Source organism: Hemicordylus capensis, chromosome 1 (assembly GCF_027244095.1).
Source record: "Hemicordylus capensis ecotype Gifberg chromosome 1, rHemCap1.1.pri, whole genome shotgun sequence".
Taxonomy (NCBI): Eukaryota; Metazoa; Chordata; class Lepidosauria; order Squamata; family Cordylidae; genus Hemicordylus; species Hemicordylus capensis.
Genome location: NC_069657.1, coordinates 38,023,944 through 38,043,888, shown reverse-complemented (window position 1 = coordinate 38,043,888; position 19,945 = coordinate 38,023,944). Strand labels below are relative to the sequence as shown.

Genomic DNA, 19,945 nt, shown 5'->3' with positions numbered 1-19,945 from the left:
GGTTCCCAGTAGGCATAAAAAGTCCTGAAAATGGGGGTTAAAGGCCCTAGAAATGTGTGGGGAGTGGTCTACCATGCACCACGAGTCCCCAGCAGTCCAGGAGTGCCCCCCCCCAATATTAAAACATTGCAGGGGATGGTTCAGTTTTGTTTGTTTGTTTGTTTGTTTGCAAAAGGAGCCATTTTGAGGCTCCCGATCTCAAAATGGTGGCCAGAAATGACCTCCAAAGGTTATTTCCGGCCACCCGTAACCTACAGATACACGAGGTTAACCCTTTTGTTGCTGTTGTTTTCCACATATACCAAGGTCGGTTGTCAATTACCCGGCCACAGATATGCAAAACCATGGCCACGATTAACAAGATTCTCCTGTAATCATGTGGGCCCATCCAGTTTGCAATGAATATAGAAGAGTATTCAGGAGCCCTCACTTTTATTTTTATGTATCCATTTAAAACATTTCTATCTAGCCCTTCAACACATATGTGCTCTCAGGGCAGTTCCTTGAATGGAAAAGTCAAAATATAAAACACTTTTAAAAAGCATTAAATCAAAGACAGCAATGAAACAGCAAGAGTGAACAGCAAAGTGGGGATGGTGGGGGGAGAGAAAGACACACAATAAATAAATCAGATTTTAAAGCCTGAGAAAATAAAAAGGTCTTCACCAGATGCGAAAATGACATCAGAATAGGCATAAGACCTTCACTGGGAAAGTGTTCTATAAGTGGGTATCTTATATTTAGCGGGGGAGGGGCAGGAATCAACTGTCCTTATTCAACAAGTGTTCTTTCAAGTGGCTGTTGCTGGTGTTCTCTTGTGCTTCTTCTTAGACTATGAGCCCTTTGGAGATACGGAGCCATCCCTGGCCATTGTGGGAATTGTCTCCAGAACATCTGGAGACCCAAGTTTGAGAACCCCTGGCTTAACTAGTTTATGGTAATGTAGCCGTGTGTCTGGTATTTTGTACTTTATCATGTTTGCTGAAATTGTGATTTTGTATTTTTAATTCATATTTAAATTTGTCGTTTGCATATATTTGTACAAATGTAGCACAAAAATGTATTCACTAAATACCAGCGGTGCTGCTCTCCGTTGTTTCTTCTCATCCAAAATCCAAAAAAGTAGAAATTGCTGCAGATGGTGTGCTGCTTGCCAAATGGATCGACTGATATGATCTGTCAGCGCAAGCCCACAGAGAACATGGTTTGCAGGGGTGTGGTGAATCTGACAACCTGCATCACAAAAGGCTACCCATAACAGCCTGTGATGTATAGCAGCCTCCATATGATCTGGATTTCAAGGGCCCCACCCTTGTGCAGCAGCTTGTTTACGCTTGGGGTGGGGTGGGTGGGTGAGTGTGTGGGTGTAATGTTGGGCACTGCAATGAGAATGCAATCATGAACATTGTTGCAATTTTTTAACCCCCAAACATCTACTGTAATAAGTTGCTTACCACACAGGGTCAAGTAAATGCAGCCATTGTCACATTCGGCAGGAAATGTCAAAAAGTTACACAAAGAACTCAAAGTGCTTACCCAAAGATCAAATGCATAACCTCCAGAACTTGGGGGCAAGACACTTTTATGCTATAGCTTGAGCTACAAAGAACCAATAATTATGGTTCTGTGTGTTACATCTGGATCTCTGTCTCATCCTCCCATCCACACTTATTTATGAGGAATACACTTGCTTTCCTTACAACACTGGAGATCTTGAAGGAGCACATAGGAAAAGAAAGTATACCCACTTTTACGGTCCTGTTCCAGATATCTCCTTATAGCAAACTGCATGGTTTTCTACTTCTCTTCCTAGGAAGGAGAAAGGCTGAGTCAGTCATTCCAGAATAGGAACTCAGCCGCTCTGGCAAATCTCCTACCTGTTGCATAAAACACCAGGCAGGTCCTATGGGATGGTGTTGCTATAGAAGTGCTAATTACTGCTTCTCCACAACAAAGGGGTTTTAAAAATCACCCCCCTCCCATTTCTTGAGAACAGTTTCCACTGCCAATAGGAAACATAGAAAAGGAGCTAATAGTGTCACATTCAACCTGATGACTATCAGGTAGGCAAACTGTTGTAGTGTATCCCTGTAATCTTGATTAATGATGAGCAATAACCCTACTGCTTCTCCTTTAGAGAAGGATAGTGAGCACAATATGTAGGGGTCCACAAATTGAGGCTTAACTCACTAGCCAGCCATTATTTGTGGTTGCCACCATGTCCCTCTCTTCCCTCAGATCCTTTTCTGGCCCAGAGGCAGAGGGCTTAGGAGAGAAGTGGGTCTTCATACCAAAGTGGTATGGCAAGATGGGTGCTACCTACCACCCAACCCACAAACAAAATGGGCAAGCAGGCAATTTTGAACAAATTTTTAAACTTTCCAAAAAACCCACAAAACTCTCCTATGGAATTGGGGTCATTCCAGCTCACTGTCTTAGCTACTGCACTACACCCAGTTAGTTAATTATTGTGTTTTTACAGTATATACAACTTTACTCAGCTATTTCTCAGCCACCCTTAGCGAAGAATTGCATGCCTTTGCTCTAAAATATTAATGGGAACCAGGCATTTTCAGGAAAGGAGCAGGAGAGGATGACTAACCTTGCCTCATTAACTGAGTCTCACCACAAATGGCTTTCCCTCCACATACATGTTACCTCAGCAAACATGCTTTCAGGAGGCAGCCATTGACTAGGCAACATCTAGTTCCACCCTTACACTGCTCAGGACCACAGTTCTCATGTATCAGTTAACCGGAAAAAATACCTGAGGATTGTAACATTCAAAAATCATGGCCACGACAGCATGGACAACCTAGTGGCAACACTGCTAATCTCAAACTGTGCAGATGCCAGAGGAGAAACTGTATCCGCATTCTGGTGAGTCTGTGTGGATTCTGCACTTCAGTCATGAAGAGCTGTGCAGCTAATCCACCTGTTAAGCTGTCCAGATCCCATGGATCAGATGTAAATTAACTTGCCACTGAAGCTGGTAACTTTCTGCTGTCAAACACACATAGCCTTAACCCTAACCCTCATCAACAGCTCTACATTCCTTCCCCTTCTCCTTTCCAGACTGCCTTATTATTAGGTGTATCCTAGGTCAGCAATAACCTTGTTCTACTTGTCCTACAATCACCTCTTTTCTTTATGTTCACTTTCTTTCGAGACTTTACTTCGGGGGGTACAAAAATGCCATGTGACAGTCAAGTATTTTATTTTATTGAGAATGCCGTTGATGTAAATTGTTGTAAGCTGCCTCAGGTTCTCTGACAAATTCATAAGAATGGATTCACAGAGTCAGAGATACCATGGGTTGCATCTTAAGGTGTGTGAAGGAATGAGGCCTGAACCTCCTCTTTTTGTGTTACAGATTTTTATTAGCCTACTTTCCAGTAGGCTTATGAGATCACCCAGCATTTCATGTGTCTGTGTGTGTCCCCCACCCCCACCATCAACTTTGCAACGCCTGAACCAATATGAACCAAATCAAGTACAGTTGTAGGGACACATAGGGACACATCAACAGCGTAGTTTGTGAAGATGTCGTCCACCCCAATTCAAGATGGCAGACACATAAACATTTGAGGCACAAGTGGACTAACCTGTGAACTGCCTAACCGATTTGAACCAAATGTGCTACAGCTGTAGAGACACATAGGGATGCCCCAATGGCATAGTTTGCAATGATATAATCCACCCCAATTCAAGATGGTGGATGTGTGAATGTTTGAGGACACCCCAATGGTGTAGTTGGTGTAATGATGTCATCCACCCCAATCCAAGCTGGCAAACTCGTGAACATTTGAGGCGCATGTGCACTAACTTGTGGACTGTCTAACTAATTTGAACCAAATTTGCTACAGCTGTAGGAACACATAGGGATGCCTCAATGGTGTAGTTTGTGATGATGTCATCCACCCCAATTCAAGATTACAGACACATAAACATCTGAGGTGCAAGTGGGCTAACTTGTGAACCTCCTAACTGATTTGAACCAAATTTGCTATGGCTGTAGGGACACATATGGATGTCCCAATGGTGTAGATTGTGATGATGTCACCCACCCCGACCCAAGATGGCAGATGTATGAACTAGTGAGGTGCAAGTGCACTAACTTGTGGACTACCTAACCAATTTGAACCAAATTTGGTACAGTTGTAGTGAGTGACACACAGGGACACCTCAATGGTATAGTTTGCAATGATATCATCCTGCCAGGTCCAAGATGGTGGACACATGAACATTTGAGGCACAAGAGGTCTAACTTGTGGACCTCAGTTTGAACCAAATTTAGTCCAGTTGTAGAGATAGTGAAAGGAAAGTAGGCAGATTAGTTCTTACTAGAACAACTTGTACTGCATATGTATTTGCTTGCTACTGATGTTCTGTGTTAAAAAGCTGTGCAGAGTCAAAGGTTCACAGCTCCTGTTCAACAGTTGGTTTGGGAGGGGAAAGAGTTTTACTGGTTAACCTTTGGAGAGAAGAGAAGGTTTGATTTGTTTAGGTATGTTTTAAAATAATGTAGGGAACTTGAGTTATCTTGATTGGTTTGTTTAGAAAAAATTGGAGGGGGAAAAGAGAATACAAGAAGGCTTGCCTGCAGCAGAGGGTTAGTTCAAGTTGGAGCTGGTATCTTGGAGAACCAGGAGAGAAGAGCTGTTGAAAGTAAGAGCTGAGAAATCACTTGGAGCGTTAAGCTGAAAACTCTCTTGAGATCTGGATCAACCTAAAAGCAGCTGAAGGAACAGTCTGGAACTGAACCTCCAGTACAGGAAAGGAAGAGCCAGACCTGAAGCTGAACAAGGGGAAATGCCAGGCTTGCTGCAGAAGCTGATGAGAGGTGATTTTAGGAAATCTCCTGGTAAGGACTCTGGGTTAAGGTACAGTATTAGGTGCAGGTTAGATGGGATGCATTTTAATCCTATTTTATTTGTTCCTTTATGCTCATATGGCTGCTGTTTCTTTGTACTAAATTTTCCAAAAGAACTATGTTTTTTAACTGAAATGTTTTAGAACAAAATTTCTTTTTGAATTCAACTATATGTAGCTTCTGTCTGTTTTTCCCACTCCACGCTTAGAAACCTTTCCACACTACCTAACATTGAATGAAACAGAGGTTTGGAAGGCTGTTTCAGTAGACTCAGCCAGAAAAAATATAAACGTCTACTTAGTGACAGCGGTGAATCTTAAAATCATGGGACTGGCTGTGACAAGGCAGGCTATGGGGTGGAGACTGCCTTGGTCAGCCTGATGGATGATCTTCAATTGGGAATTTACAAAAGAAGTGTGACTCTGTTGGTACTTTTGGATTTCTCTGTAGCTTTCAATACTATTGACCACAGTATCTTTCTGGAGCGTCTGAGGGGACTGGGGGTGGGAGACACTGTTTTGCAGTGGTTCTGCTCCTACCGCACGGGCAGATTCCAGATTTATTTATTTTTTTATTTAGTGCATTTTTATACCCCCCCCTAACCCAAGGTCTCAGATGGTGTCTCTTGGTTTCAGATGGTGTCCCTTGGTGTCAGATGGTGTCTCTTGGAGGCTGTTGTTCTTCAAAATCTGAACTTTCCTATGGTGTCCCTCAGGGCTCCGTATTGTCTCCAATGCTTTTAACATCTACAGGAAACCATTAGGAGAGATCATCAGGAGATTTGGTGCAGGGTATTATCAGTATGCTGGTGACACCAAATCTATTTCTCCATGTCAACATCATCAGGAGAAGGCATAACCTTCCTAAATGCCTGCCTGGAGGCAGTAATGGGCTGGAAGCAGTAATGGGCTGAATCCAGATAAGATGGAGATACTTATTGTGCAGGGTTGGAACTCAGGGGATGATTCTGATCTGCTGGTTCTGGATGGGGTCACGCTCCCCCAGAAGGAACAGGTACACAGTCTGGAGGTGCTTCTGGATCTGAACATCTCCCTGGTGTCCCAGGTTGAGGCGGTGGCCAGAGGTGCTTTCATCAGCTTTGGCTGATACACCAGCTGCATCCGTTTCTTGAGATGAATGACCTCAAAACGGTAGTACATATGCTGGTAACCTTTAGGCTAGATTACTGAAATGCGCTCTATGTGGGGCTGCCTTTGTACATAGTCCGGAAACTGTAGTTGGTCCAGAATGTGGTGGCCAGGTTGGTCTCTGGATCATCTAGGAGAGACCATATTTCTCCTGTGTTGAAAGAACTACACTGGCTGCCGATACATTTCCGGGCAAAATACAAGGTGCTGATTATTACCTATAAAGCCTTGGGCATTTAAGAGAATGTCTTCTTTGCCATGAGCCCCACCGCCTGTCAAGATCATCTGGAGAAGTTTGTCTGCGGTTGCCACCAACTCGTCTGGCGGCTACTCCGGAACAGGCCTTCTCCATTGCTGCCCCTGGGCTTTGGAATGCGCTCCCTGATTAAATAAGAGCCTTTCCATCTCTGTCAACTTTTTAAAAGGCACTGAAGACACATTTATTCACCCAGGCTTTTAATTAGATTTATAGTTTTAAAAATTTTAATACTGGGTTTTAAATTTTTTTAATGATTTTAATTGTTAATTGATTTGATGTTTTAAATGATTTTCATTGTAAACCGCCCAGAGACACAAGTTTTGGGTGGTATAGAAATATTTTAAATAAATAAATAAATTCCACAAATGGAAGAATCTCCACGCAAGGGGAGATAGGTGATTGTTTCTGATCAACACTACCCTTTCTCAACCAAAAGTTGCCTCCTGAGGGTAGGGGGACCCTCCAGAGCACGTTGGCATACGATACTGGGGAATGTAGCAGGGAAGAGGAAGGAAATGGCAAAAATGGCATGGGCTTCTTCACAGAACTTAAGAAACAACATAATGTGCATCATAAATAGGGGGACAACATAAATGGAAAGAGATGCTGAACAGTCATCAGTTGTAGTGCTAATTCTACCCTGCTTATCAGTGGCTCAATATTTTGAACTTCTATAGAGTGTTGCGGTTGTGTAGTCTGAGAGTGTAAGATATGCACAGTTTCCAAGGTAACACCAGTCATTTGGGCCTGTCTCTGTTGGGGAGAATTTGTGCAAGCTCTCCAGCCTTAGAGAACTTTGTATGGAATGAACTCCTTTCTACTTTCTTATCAACAATACTTTTCTCATAATGCTGAGCTGCCTTGGGTTTTCAAAAGGCTTTCCTATAGTACAGGATACAAATATAGTCAGCCTTAACTGAGGAGCATGCCTTCTCTTCCCACAGACAACCACAGTTTGTGAAGTAGTTTGTTTAGACTGGGTTATCCCCTAAACTTATTTAACAAGAGCAAATATGCTCAGATCGTATGAAAATCAATGAAACTACCAAGAGAGTAGTTTGAGAACAGTAGTCTAAGAAAAAAGACTCAACAGTGGGACAAGAAATGACAAAATGAAGGAAACAGGAAATCTTATTCATGGAATTATGGGTCTCTCCCAAATACTGTAACCAGAAGCCCTTCCCCACATCTTTGGATATGACAATCATACCTCATGCTGGAAGGAACGGACTACCCTTTTGGCTCTATTTTTCTCTTTTGTCTCCACAACCGGTTTGCGGCTCAAAAATGCAGCTGCTATTGGCACCTGTCAAAATTTACCTCATAACTTAGTAAGCATAATGGGGGAGAAATTGAGAACAAAATTCACCTCATGACTCACTTAGCATTATATAGAAAATGGGGAAGAAATTGAAAACATTTCTCACCCATGTTACAGAGAGACCAACTGAGGGATTTTCTACCAGTTGTACACTCAACAGGTAGCTCAACAGAAGTTGTCATGGCTAGGCTCTGCAAAATGCGTGCTTATGCATTTCATTGCTCTCACAAGAGGAAACTCACATGGGTCCAGAAAGTAGGCAAAAGTACAAATACTGTCTGAACCAGTCTTTGATCAACCAGATCCCATGAAGGTTACTGAGCTTGTACCTGAATGTGGATTCAGACAACAACCTTACCAAGTTATTGTTCTATCAGGTCTTCCCACTGACAACTACTGACCATAAAAGATTAAATGCTCTAGTGAATCACTTTGTAACAAAAACTTCAAGCAACCAAGCTGTGTTGGAGATAAGAGCTGGTCTTGCAGTAGTATGAATTTTCCCCATTTGCTAAGCAGGGTCTGCCCTGATTTGCATTTGGATGGGTGACTACATGTGAGCAGTGTTCCCTCTAAGGCATGCGCACATGCGTGCACTCACACACTTTTTTTGATGTCCACTCAGTTAATTTTAGATCCCGCTCAGGTTTAATCAAGAAGGCCCCACTCTGAATGCGTGTGTACACACACTGCCTTGATACTGCCGCCCAGAACAAAACTCATTTCGCACACAGGTGAAAAAAAAACTAGAGAGAACACTGCATGTGAGCACTGTCTTCTGTAAGACCTCCCCTTAAGAGATGGAGCTGTAGCTCAGTGGTAAAGTATCCACATGCATGCAGAAGGATCGAGGTTCAATTCCTGGTATCATCTCCAGGCAGGGCTGGGAAAGATTCCTGCCTGAAACCTTGGAGAGCCACTACCAGTCTGTGGGGACAATACTGAGCTAGATGGACCAGTAGTCTGACTTGGTACAAGGCAGCTTCCTATCTTCCTATATTAATAATATGATCATCAGAATCCATCCTGGGAGTTAGGCTCACATCTATCCATTATAAGTTAACAGAGACATGCATGTTACAGGCATTTCACAATGTGTACGTTAATAAAAGCTACTAGTGGCAGCTCAAGACCTCTGCGTGCCTGAGGCTGAGTGTCAAATGCTGCCCACCTTGTGTGCATCCTCCTCCCCTTCTTTCTCTTTTTAAAATCAGGACAGGGGAACATTTTGCCACCTTGCCAGCACCCCAACAATCTGTTGTCTGAGGTAACCACCTTACTTCGCCTCATGGAATGGCCGCCTCTGAAAGCAACATAGGTAACAGCCCTGAGAACAATGTGAACCAGCAACCTTTGAAGTTGTTCAGCCCATTTAATTGTTTCAACACTGGATTGTAAATGCACTGTAATTAACTTATAAAGTTCCATCCATTTGGGGACAACAAATCGCTTAACAGATGGTTTAGCATTTAGCATTAGCCCCATACATCAGATAATGATTATTACCACACACTTTACGATTCTGAACACCAAACTGCACATAAATAAACAAACCACTTGCCAAAAGTCTTATTCTGGAATCAGTGGCAGAGTCAAAGCTTAGGAATCTCAGAATCTTTGCTTCCAGAAACTGTTCTGGCCTCTCACATTCTTTTTTCTTTCTTTTTCTTTTTTCTTTTTGAAATATTTTTATTTTTTTTAATTTTAATCTTAGTAATTAAATTCTGCATCCATTAAAACTGATTTTAAGTATCCACTGAATTGATTTTAATTATCCATTACAGTACTGTACTTTATCAATTTTGTTGAGAAAGTGGATTGTCTGGCACAATTACTGTACTGTACATAACTGTACACATTTTTCCTTCCTCCACAGTAAAAATGAACAAGTGCACAGCGGAGCGCTCTCCTGAAAGGACTGGCAAAAGGTCTTGCAAAGTGTTGCCCTTGAGAGAGAAGGTGAAGCTTCTGGACATGTTGGCTCATGGGGAAAGTCTGTCATCCGTTGCACACCATTATGGCATCAATGAGTCCACTGTTCACTCCATCAAGAAAATAAAAGCCAGTATCTGTGTGAGTGTGGTGTCCAGCATGTCTCAAGGTGGAATTCCATCCATGCGATCCCCACATGGAACAGATGGGAAAGGCCCTCGGGCCAAGCCCAGAGGAGCATGCACTGAGTGGACTAGTCATTCGTGAGAAAGCTCAGTGATGCTACAGGAGGTTTGTGGCAGAAGACAGTCAAGCAGCAGGAACATCTGATGGTGCTGAGCATGCTTTCCAGGCAAGCAAGGGCTGGTTTGAAATATTCAAGCACTGCTACATCCTCCACAATGTCAAGCTGGCAGGGGGAATTTCCAGCAGAGTTTCAGCAGCTGATTGAGTCCAAAGGGTACAGGCCCAAGAAAATCTTCAATGATGAGGAGAAAGGCCAATTGTGGAAGTGGATGCCATCCCGCTCCTTCATCAGCAAAGAAGAAAGAACTGCTCTGGGTTTCAAGGCAGCCAAGCACCACCTCACTCTGTTGGTATGCCGCAATGCTGCAGGGGACTGAATGGTCAAGCCCATGCTCCTGTACAGAACACAGAACTCTAGTGCCCTGAAAGGAAACAATAAAAATCAGCTTCCCATCTTCTGGAGAGCCAACAGGAGAGCATGGATGAATGCAGTGCTTTTCTCTGATTGGGTCAACAACTACTTTCTGCATGAGTTGCAGAGATATCTGGCCTTCAGACTCCTCCTGGTGCTCAACAATTCCCTGGTCATCCTGAGACTCTGCATTTTACACATTCAAATCTAGAGATCGCTTTCTAGCCATCCAACACCACCTCCTTAATTCAACCGATGGTCCAAGATCTGCTCGTGACTTTCAAGTCATACTACACTCGTGGCACCTTCAGAAGGAGGCTGGATCTCATGGACGCTGATCCCTCTCTGTCAGTCAGCAATTGCTGGAGGAGCTATAGCATCATGGCCTGCATCAAGAACATCATGGTATCCTTTGCAGAGATTAAATCCCACACATGGAACAGAGTCTGGAAGAAGTTGTGGCCTGGGGCTGTTAGCTCTTCATCTGCTGCAGCCATTTCCTCAGGAGCTGATGAAGTGGAGTGGATCACCAACTTTGTACACACCATTGTTGGAAAAGGCCTAGAAGACATCGAGCCACACGAGGTGGAGAAACGCCTCCAATGCCATCAGGAGGAGATGACAGACGAAGAATTGGAGGTCATCAACCAGGCAGCTCCTGAGAGTGAGGAAGAAGAGGAGAAAGACGAAAAAATTGATGCTCCCCAAGCCCTTCACCACAAAGGAGCTGTCTGAGATTCTGTAGCTGGGGACAGACTTAGCCAACAAAGTCTTCGGACTTGATTGCCTGATGGAGCGCAGCATCAAGTTCAAAAGGCAGGTGGAGGCTGCTTTACAACCCCATAAGGGCACCTAACAAGCTCTGCAAAGCAAGGGGAAGCAAAGGACCATCACTAGCTACTTTGAAAAGGTAGTTACACTCAGCACCACAGCAGTAAAGTCATCATCGAAAAGCGACACCTCCACTTCCCATGGCTTCAACGAAGAAGAGTATGATGATGAGGACAATGCCGGCAGCAGGTCGGCCTCTGCAGTGCCTGCTTCTGCTACCTGATCTGTGCTCCAAGAAGAAGACTGGAGGTGAAGTGCTGCAAACTACAGCAGTGGAGTGAAGAAACTCCCCTGTGTGTGTTTACTTGAACTGGATTTAATTCTGTGCTGCCTCTTTGGCCAACCTACCAACCAATCGGGCCAGGGGTTTGTGCTAAGTGTTGGACTTCAACTGTGGGGTGAGGGGACTTTACGTTTCTGCTTTACTGTAGGAGTCTGGTGGGGCACTTCTGGAGCACTAGGGGGTAAGAGCAGGAGAGCTGAAGTTGCCAAGATACAGCACTGTGCTCCATCCTTATTTCTGCTGTCTTTTTGGTGATTTTTTGGTCCTTTTCCAAGGCTCTGGAACCTACACCCCCCCCCCATTCCCATTGAATCAAGGTTTCATTATTCTCAGTTTCGTTATCCATGGTTGTAAGCTGGAACAGAACCCCTGTGAATAATGAGGGTCGTGAATAACGTAGTATTGTATTTTTTGGTTTCTATTGTAATTTGTTTTTGTGTTATGTGTTTTAATTGGATGTTTCTATTGTTGTGTTGTTGAGAGCCACGCAGAGAACAATTTGTTATGGGGCAGCTAACAAATAAAGTTATATATTATTATTATTTATTCCACACTGGCCCATCAGATTAATACATTTTTTGGTTTTTCCTGCCATTTTAATGTTATAATTAGCAAATAAATAAAGGTGATCATCTGGCTTCAATTCCAATGCAAGCTAGGATCATTACAAACAATGTGTTTCTTATGACAGGGAAATAATATGCTGTGATCAGGCAGTGCTGTTCCAAGAACTCCTACAATAATGAATTCAAGCCGGGATCATCTACCCACAAGAAGGCTCTTCACATGATTAGTGGGTAGAGCTGTAAGGGGGGTTGTGGGGAGAGTGGGTTTGACCCACTCTCCCCGCAGATGATCACTAGCCCATTGCTGGGCAGGTGAATCGCCCACCCAGATGAGTGGCAGCTTTGCTCGGGTGCTGTGGCCCGTCTGGCAGATCCGGGCGTTGAGCGAAAGGAAGCGCCCCCCTGGGGACCCAGTAATGCACCTCGCAAGTGTGCAGTGCATTACTGGGGTCCACCCCTTCCGAGTGTGTCTGCCGCAGCTGCAAGCAGCAGACACACAACCCCCAAAATGGGTTGTGTTAGTGCTCTGTTAACCTTGTTTAAGGGGGTAAACATTTAGGCATGCTCCTGTTGCTGCACACAAGCAGCAGAAACTGGGCTGGACTCCCTTAGCCCAGTTTCTGCTACTCGTGTGAATTGCCTCAAGATTTCATAACTCCAGAATCTGCCAGATCTAGAGTTCAAAGGGGAGCTCCCCAAAGACTTCTCAGAGGAGGAAGAGAGGTTGGCGACTAGTGGCATGTTGGACCTTTTCAGGGAGAAGACTGAAGGGGCCTCTTCACAACCCAGAATGGTTTGCTCTCTGAGAATCTCCATTGAAGAAGGAAGAGGGCACAATCCAAGGTCATTTAATAGCAGCACCATACACAGCTCCAAGCCAGGGCATGAAATCTCTGCAACTTCACTAGAGCTAAAGTCTGGAAGTCAAGACCAAGATCTGAGGCAATGATTTGGTGGTAAGCAGGGGCAGGCCTTTCATGAGGCGAGGCAAGGCAAGGTGGTTGCCTCAGGCAGCAGATTACTGGGATACAAGCAAGACAGCAAAATGCCCCCGCACCACAGACATAAGAACATAAGAACAGCCCTGCTGGATCAGGCCCAAGGCCCATCTAGTCCAGCATCCTGTTTCACACAGTGGCCCACCAGATGCCATTGGAAGCCTACAGGCAGGAGTTGAGGGCATGCCCTTCCTCCTGCTGTTACTCCCCTGCAACTGGTACTCAGAGGCATCCTGCCTTGGAGGCTGGAGGTGGCCTGTAGCCCTCCGACTAGTAGCCATTGATAGACATCCATGAAGTTATCCAAAGCCCTCTTAAAGCCATCCAGGTTGTGGGCTGTTACCACATCTGGTGGCAGAGAATTCCACAAGTTGATTATGTGTTGTGTGAAAAAGTACTTATGTTTGTTAGTCCTAAATTTCCCGGCAATCAATTTCATTGGATGACCCTTGGTTCAAGTGTTATGGGAGAGGGAGAAGAATTTCTCTCTATCCACATTCTCCACACCATGCATGATTTTATAGACCTCTATCATGTCCCCCCACAGTCGTCTTTTTTTCTAAACTAAATAGCCCCAGATGTTCTAGCCTTGCCTCATAAGAAAGGTGCTCCAGGCCCCTGATCATCTTGGCTGCCCTCTTCTGCACCTTTTCCAGTTCAACAATGTCCTTTTTAAGATGTGGTGACCAGAATTGTACGCAGTAGTCCAGGTGTGGCCGCACCATAGTTTTGTATAAGGGCATTATAATATTAGCAGTTTTATTTTGATGCACATTGGAATGAAAAACCCCAACTTCAAGTATACGCTGATGGGATCTGAGCTGTCGGTGACTGACCAGGGGAGGGATCTTGGGGTCGTGGTGGACAGCTTGTTGAAAATGTCGACTCAATGTGCAGCAGCTGTGAAAAAGGCCAATTCCATGCTAGGAATCATTAGGAAGGGGATTGAAAATAAAACGGATAATATTATAATGAGAATTGAAATGAAAAATTCTGTGGAAATGCACAGTAAAAGGTAATCTGTCCCTCCCGAAACAGAACACACATTTCAAAGAAAGTCCTAAAATGGCCAAAAAAGAATCACCAGAATCCACTGCAAGCCACAGTGCCACCCTGCACTACAGTACCAGCCAGCGTGGTGTAGTGGTTAGAGTGCTGGACTAGGACCGGGGAGACCCGTTCAAATCCCCATTCAGCCATAAAACTAGCTGGGTGACTCTGGGCCAGTCACTTCTCTCTCAGCCTAACCTACTTCACAGGGTTGTTGTGAAAGAGAAACTGAAGTATGTAGTATACCGCTCTGGGCTCCTTGGAGGAAGAGCATGATATAAATGTAATAATAATAATAATAAGGTACCATCATTAGCACGGGTTGCTCTCTCACACACAATTATTACTCCTTACTTTCCTAGCATTGCACAGCAGCCACAGCAGCACCCTTGGCAGCAAGCATAGTCATACACTCAACTAGAGCAACTTTAGCCACATTTTGACTGAGTACACCTTGTAATGCAGATTGCAGAGCAGGGAGTGAAGCACAAGACCTAGGGCCAGACATGGAGCTCATCACAGCAATCACCAAGAAATATTTCACACATATACTGTCCATTTCTCACGACAACACTATCTCACAAACAAACCAGTACCAAACCACAACTCAAGAAAGGCAGGCAGGCACCCAAGTTCTGCAACTATCAATCTGAGATCCAGCAAAACCAGATGGCTACAGATGCAATAGGTAGCATAGCATATACGGAGCCCTTTCTCATGATCCATGAGAAAGGCTTGAGGGTGGGAGGCAGGGAAGGTTTTGGAAACGTATCTTCCCACATACGATCACCTGCGGATTGCTGCCCAGACAATTGCTGGCTGCCCCTGGCAGCATGGAGGGTCGGGGGCCAGGACGCGTCATCCCAGCCCCCGGAAATCCCACAATGTACCGTGCAAGTGTGTGGTGCATTGTGGGGATTCCCCTGGCACTAGCCAGGAGACCCGCAGTCTTCCAGCACCAGCGGAAAGCAGCCGGCGGTGACAGATGGTTAGAAAAACCTGACTAAGGGAGCACTCACCCCCTTAACCCTGTTTAAGTGGCAGGCTCTGCAGACAGGTTTGCCGCCAAAGCACTGCCGGGATTAGGCGTGATCCCAGCAGTTCTTACCATCAGCCAAGACTGGACTTTGCTTCCTGAGCTTGGTTTTGTCTGATTGTAAGAACAGCCTCACTTAGGGCTGAGAAAAGGAAACCACAAAATCAAACCTCCCTTCCTCCTGTCTTCCTGTTGTATCCTCTTCTTGCATAAGGGCTCTCTCTCTGTCTCGCCTCCTAGTCCCTTTGAATACATGTTGAAATTCCCGCCAAAAGTATTCTTCCCTACCCACAGCCAACGGAGGCACAGTTGCCCATGACAACACTTGATACAAGCCAAGCCAACCAAGAAGCAAGGAGATCAGAAGCCAGTGCCAGAAAACCAATCAAGAAGGGGGAAATAGCTCTCCAGATTGGCGCTTGAAACACTCAAAATGATCTAATCTCGAAATGTGGTCATTTCATTTTGAGTTCTAAACAGGCCATCTAGTTTAAGGGTGTTTTGTTTTATTAGAAACACTTGAAACAGCCATTTCAAGCTGGAATCATTTTGAACTCGAATAGTTTCGCACATCCTTACCTTGCTTCAGGAACTGCAGTATCTTGGGTCACCCCTTGTGGTAAGAACCACCACAGTTGGTCCTGTCCACGTGCCGGCAGACTTTAAAACTGCACAGCCGTGCAGTGAATGGAGCCCACGGAAAAGTAGCTCCTACTCCACTGCTGTAATCTAAAAAGAACCTAAACATGTTCTGTTTTTAGTGTTTTCAACACAGCTGGAAATTAACATGTCCTTCTCTCGCACGATACTTCATGACTAATTGGTAATGTCAGCACACATGCGGGAATGGACAAAATAATCCACCACTCTGGAGGAAAGAATCACATCTTCTGTACCAGCTGATTGTCAGCCACTTGAAGATTTTGAACTACTCGATGCACTTGCTGAACTGGAGCCAACCACCTGTTGGGCGTGAGGAACGATGCCCTTCACAGCTGATTAGTTAACTGACTTTGGACAAACATATAGAATTATTGCCCAGCACCACCAGTAATCATCAGTAGTTAGAAGTATGATTCACTATGATTTCTTTTTTAGCAACAGAAAAAACAACTAAGAAAAATGAATTACATGATACCCAGCCTCCCAGTTTTCACACAAGAGTTTTCAGAATGAACATTGCTTTCATCATGATAAATAGGGATAAATCGTTATTAAAAGGTAGAGACAAGCACATTTCTTTTGTGAATTCAACTGTTTGGAATATATTTATAGGCTGCATACTTCAGTTTTAATACTAGATAGATAGATAGATAGATAGATAGATAGATAGATAGATAGATAGATAGATAGATAGATAGACAGATAGATAGATAAGCTTAATGTTCTGGATGCAAACATGGAATGGGATATTTTGCCCAGTACACATACATTTTAGAGCATTGATGGGGTAAATAAACCCCAAGGGAAGTGGGAGGAAAGAATCAAACTCAGATCTTTAGAAAACAAAAATCTGACACCCCCTATCCTTTCTGCAAACACTAAGCTATCAGGATTTGTTGCAAGCTTACAGGCACGTATTTTCAACTTGTTCCAAAATGTAAAGCGATCCTACCTTGTACATCAGTCAAGATAATCTCTGCTACTTTCCCAGCAGGAATATTAAACCAAAGAACACTACAATATATTTATTTCACTATGCCCTAACTCTACATATAGCTGGAAGCAGTCATATGTGCACGCGCGCATATGAGCACATTGTGCGTGCGTTTTAAACAACTCAGACTGTTTTACAGACAACCACAGCAGCGACATGCACATCAACCTCGCCCTATACACTTCATCCACCAAACACTCTTCCCACAAGATAGCCTCCACCGAAGCACAGACTTAATCCACTCACCCACCACTGTTGGAGGGCTGTTCAGTGGCTAATAGGGTAAAGCAAAACAACTGAAGGTCTCTTTAAGCTTCATGATTTACCCTGCCTTTATGACTGCCATCCCAACAAGAGCCTACTGCAGTGTCTTTTTATCCCAGCTGGGTGCCAAGAGACATTTGACATTGAGGACCCCGGAGTAGATCTTCACGATCTGTGTCTACCGCCCGTCTGGTGGAGACAACGATCACCTGAAGCAACAAAGGAATCTCGTAACAAAATAAAAGAATCCCCAAGCTACCCATCATCCCAAGATAAGTTTGGATGAGAAAGATTAAAACACTGGGGTGGAGAAATCTGGAGAGTCAGGGAAGAGAAGCAATGTCACATTTGATCTGTTGTTTTTTTTACAGTCGAACAAGTTTCTTCCCCTCCCAACCTCCCAGATCGTAGTGACACTGTCCATCTTCCAAGAGAGTCAGCAGGGAGAGGAGGGACAGAGTACAATAACAAAGCCGCTAGTTCAAATCTCAGCCAAATCCTCCCCTTTCTCCCAGGCATTAGGTAGGAGGAATAACAATCTCAGCTATTGATGACAGCGAGGAGGGTGATTTTTTTTTTTTAAAGTGAAAAAAACACCACCAACCTTGAGGATCCCAGTTCACCTGTTTCCGTGGCGTCTCGATTGGAAATTTCATCGCTTCCTTTGCACAAGGAGGTGGGAAAGAACTAAATGAATTCCCAACCTTTTCCTGCCTCAGTGCTGCTGCAGCCAAACAAACAAATTAATTTCAGATCAGGGGGAGCCTGCGCCCTTGGAGTTAGGGGGCGGGAGCGGGGGGGACCGGTGGTTGCCAGGCAAAGATAGATACACGTGAAAAGAAGGAAAGGAGCTTAATGCTGGGAAACAAGTGGGAGAAGAAGCACCCCCGAAGGGAAATGTAGCAAGGGGAGCTTTGGTAGGGCTGAGAAGGGCCAGAAAATAGCCAGCTGGAGAGAGGAGGAGGTCGGATCCAAGGCGCTGCCTAGTTTTTATAGGGGCTCCATCAACGGCGGGGGGCTCTTGTCCATTTGCAGATGCTCACGGGGTGGCGAGTTGCCCACTGCAGCATTACACACTGGGCTGACGCACACGTGAATGCATTGTCCAGCCAGATGCAAATCTTGGGCGGGGAGTGGGTGGGATGTGCCAGGGAACCCAGCCCAGGCAGCCACTCAGTCCAGCCTCGCCGGGCAGTCAGACAGGTTGCTGCGCTGCCGCTAATGCATCTTCTGGAGGCTGCATTCAGCGAGCCCAGCAGCGCTTGGCCATCCGCCCCGCCCGCCGCCACCACCGCTCCAGCAGCAGCCACCCCGCTCCGAAACTGCGCACGGCGTGCAAAAAGCGGAGCGAGCAGCCGAGGAGGCAGACGCCTGGCAAGGCAAAGTCACCCGCTTGCGGGTGGGCGCTGCAGCCGCATGGCTGGTGGGAGGGTGGGGGAGCCCATCATCCCCTCTGAATGCAGCGAGCGGCAGCAGGCGCAGGGATCAGACGGAGGAGGGACGGCAGCGTGGCTTGGAGCAGCTGCTCCCAAACTTCACTGGGGGCACCTTGGCGGGGAGGGGGCTGACTGAGGCTGAGCCCAGGAGATCGGCTGGCTTTGGTGGGAACAGGACGGAGAGGGCTGAGTTCCAAGAGTGGGGGCGTGGAGGGTGGCGTGGCTGGCTACTTACTGGCTCCCCGCCTCGCCTGGAGGAGGAGATTGCATTGCAGTGTTGTTAGGTGGAGTTTTGCAGCGGAGACGCGCTTGGCTGGGTAGGCACAGCGCTGGCGGATGCAGCAGTAGCGGCGGCGGCACATGGCAGAAGGGCGCAGGAGCTGCAGAGGGAGCCCCTGCAGCGGGCGCGCGCGCGCACACACACACTCTCTCTCACACACGGATGTTTGGGCAAGAAGGTGGCTGCGGGCCGAGAGCGGGAGAAGTTTGGCTGCGCGCGCCCCGGCCGAGGGATCCATCGCACCACCACAGGCCAAGGCGGACGCCGCTGGTTCCTGGACTTGCGCCTATCTCTTGCGTCGGCGTCAAAGGCCATGCTAAAGGCCGAAGAGTGCAACTTGTTTTGTGATCTGGTCTTGAGGGAGCAAGCCTGACTTGTCCTCTTTGCTAAGCACGGTCTGCCCTGGTTTGCATTTGGATGGGAGACTACTACATGGGAGCACTGCCAGATATTCCCCTTAGGGGATGGGGCCGCTCTGGGAAGAGCAGAAGGTTCCAAGTCCCCTCCCTGGCTTCTCCAAGATAGGGCTGAGAGAAACTCCTGCCGGTCTGTGTGGACGATACTGACTGAGCTAGATGGACCAATGGGCCGACTTGGTGTAAGGCAGCTTCCTATGTTCCTAAACTAAACCCCTGCTAACTTAGCAAAGAGGCGCCTTTTAATGTGGTGATTCTCTTTATTTAGCAGGGGGAGAGTAACTGGCCCTATTCACCCCCAGCACAGCATCCCTCCAGTGACTGTTGCTGGTGTCTATCTTATGTTTCTTTTTAGATTGTGAGCCCTTTGAGGACAGGGATCCATCTTATTTATTTATTATTTCTCTGTGTAAACCACCCTGAGCCATATTTGGAAGGGCGGTGTAGAAATCAAATACATACATAAATAAATAATCCTACGCATCTTGGCCGCATAGAGGGACAGGGGATGGGGGTGGGTGGGAATCATAGAGCATGGAGAGCTCTATTGGTATCTGGCAGGCATATTGGAGGCAGATAAGCAAATTGTGTAGAAGTTGGGAGGGAGGCATGGGTTTACATCTCAATTCAGCCAGTGTGGTGTAGTGGTTAGCATTTTGGACTAGGACCAGGGCCTGCCTGCCTGCCTAGGACCGGCGAGACCCAAGTTCAAATTTCTACTCAGCCATGGAACTCATTGGGTTACTCTGAGCCAGTCAGTATCTCACGGCCTAACCTACCTCACAGGGTTATTGTTAGGACAAAGATAACCATGTGCACTGCTCTGCGCTTCTGGAGGAAGAGTGAGATTTGAATATGACGAATGACTGTAACTGCGTTCCTTTTAAAAGTGAGCCTGTGTACTCGCTCCTCAAATACATGGTATAGTTAGGAAGTG

The 19,945-nt window shown here is 45.7% G+C and overlaps 1 protein-coding gene across 2 annotated transcripts in view; it reads right to left on the bottom strand.

The window, feature by feature from the left end:
• The window catches only part of KCNK10 (potassium two pore domain channel subfamily K member 10), a 137,396-nt gene extending 118,760 nt beyond the window's left edge, over nt 1–18,636 (bottom strand). Inside the window, exons 1-2 of one of the 2 annotated variants that reach the window (XM_053276640.1) lie at nt 18,548–18,636; nt 17,481–17,600 (exon numbers count right to left, since the gene is read on the bottom strand). In XM_053276640.1, coding sequence (XP_053132615.1) covers nt 17,481–17,532 — 52 coding nt within the window. In that variant the 5' untranslated portion in view covers nt 17,533–17,600; nt 18,548–18,636. Of the gene's footprint in view, nt 1–1,748; nt 1,791–17,480; nt 17,601–18,547 lie in introns of those variants that run through there. The other variant, XM_053276649.1, reaches the window with a different exon arrangement.
• Nucleotides 18,637–19,945: the final 1,309 nt, after the last annotated feature.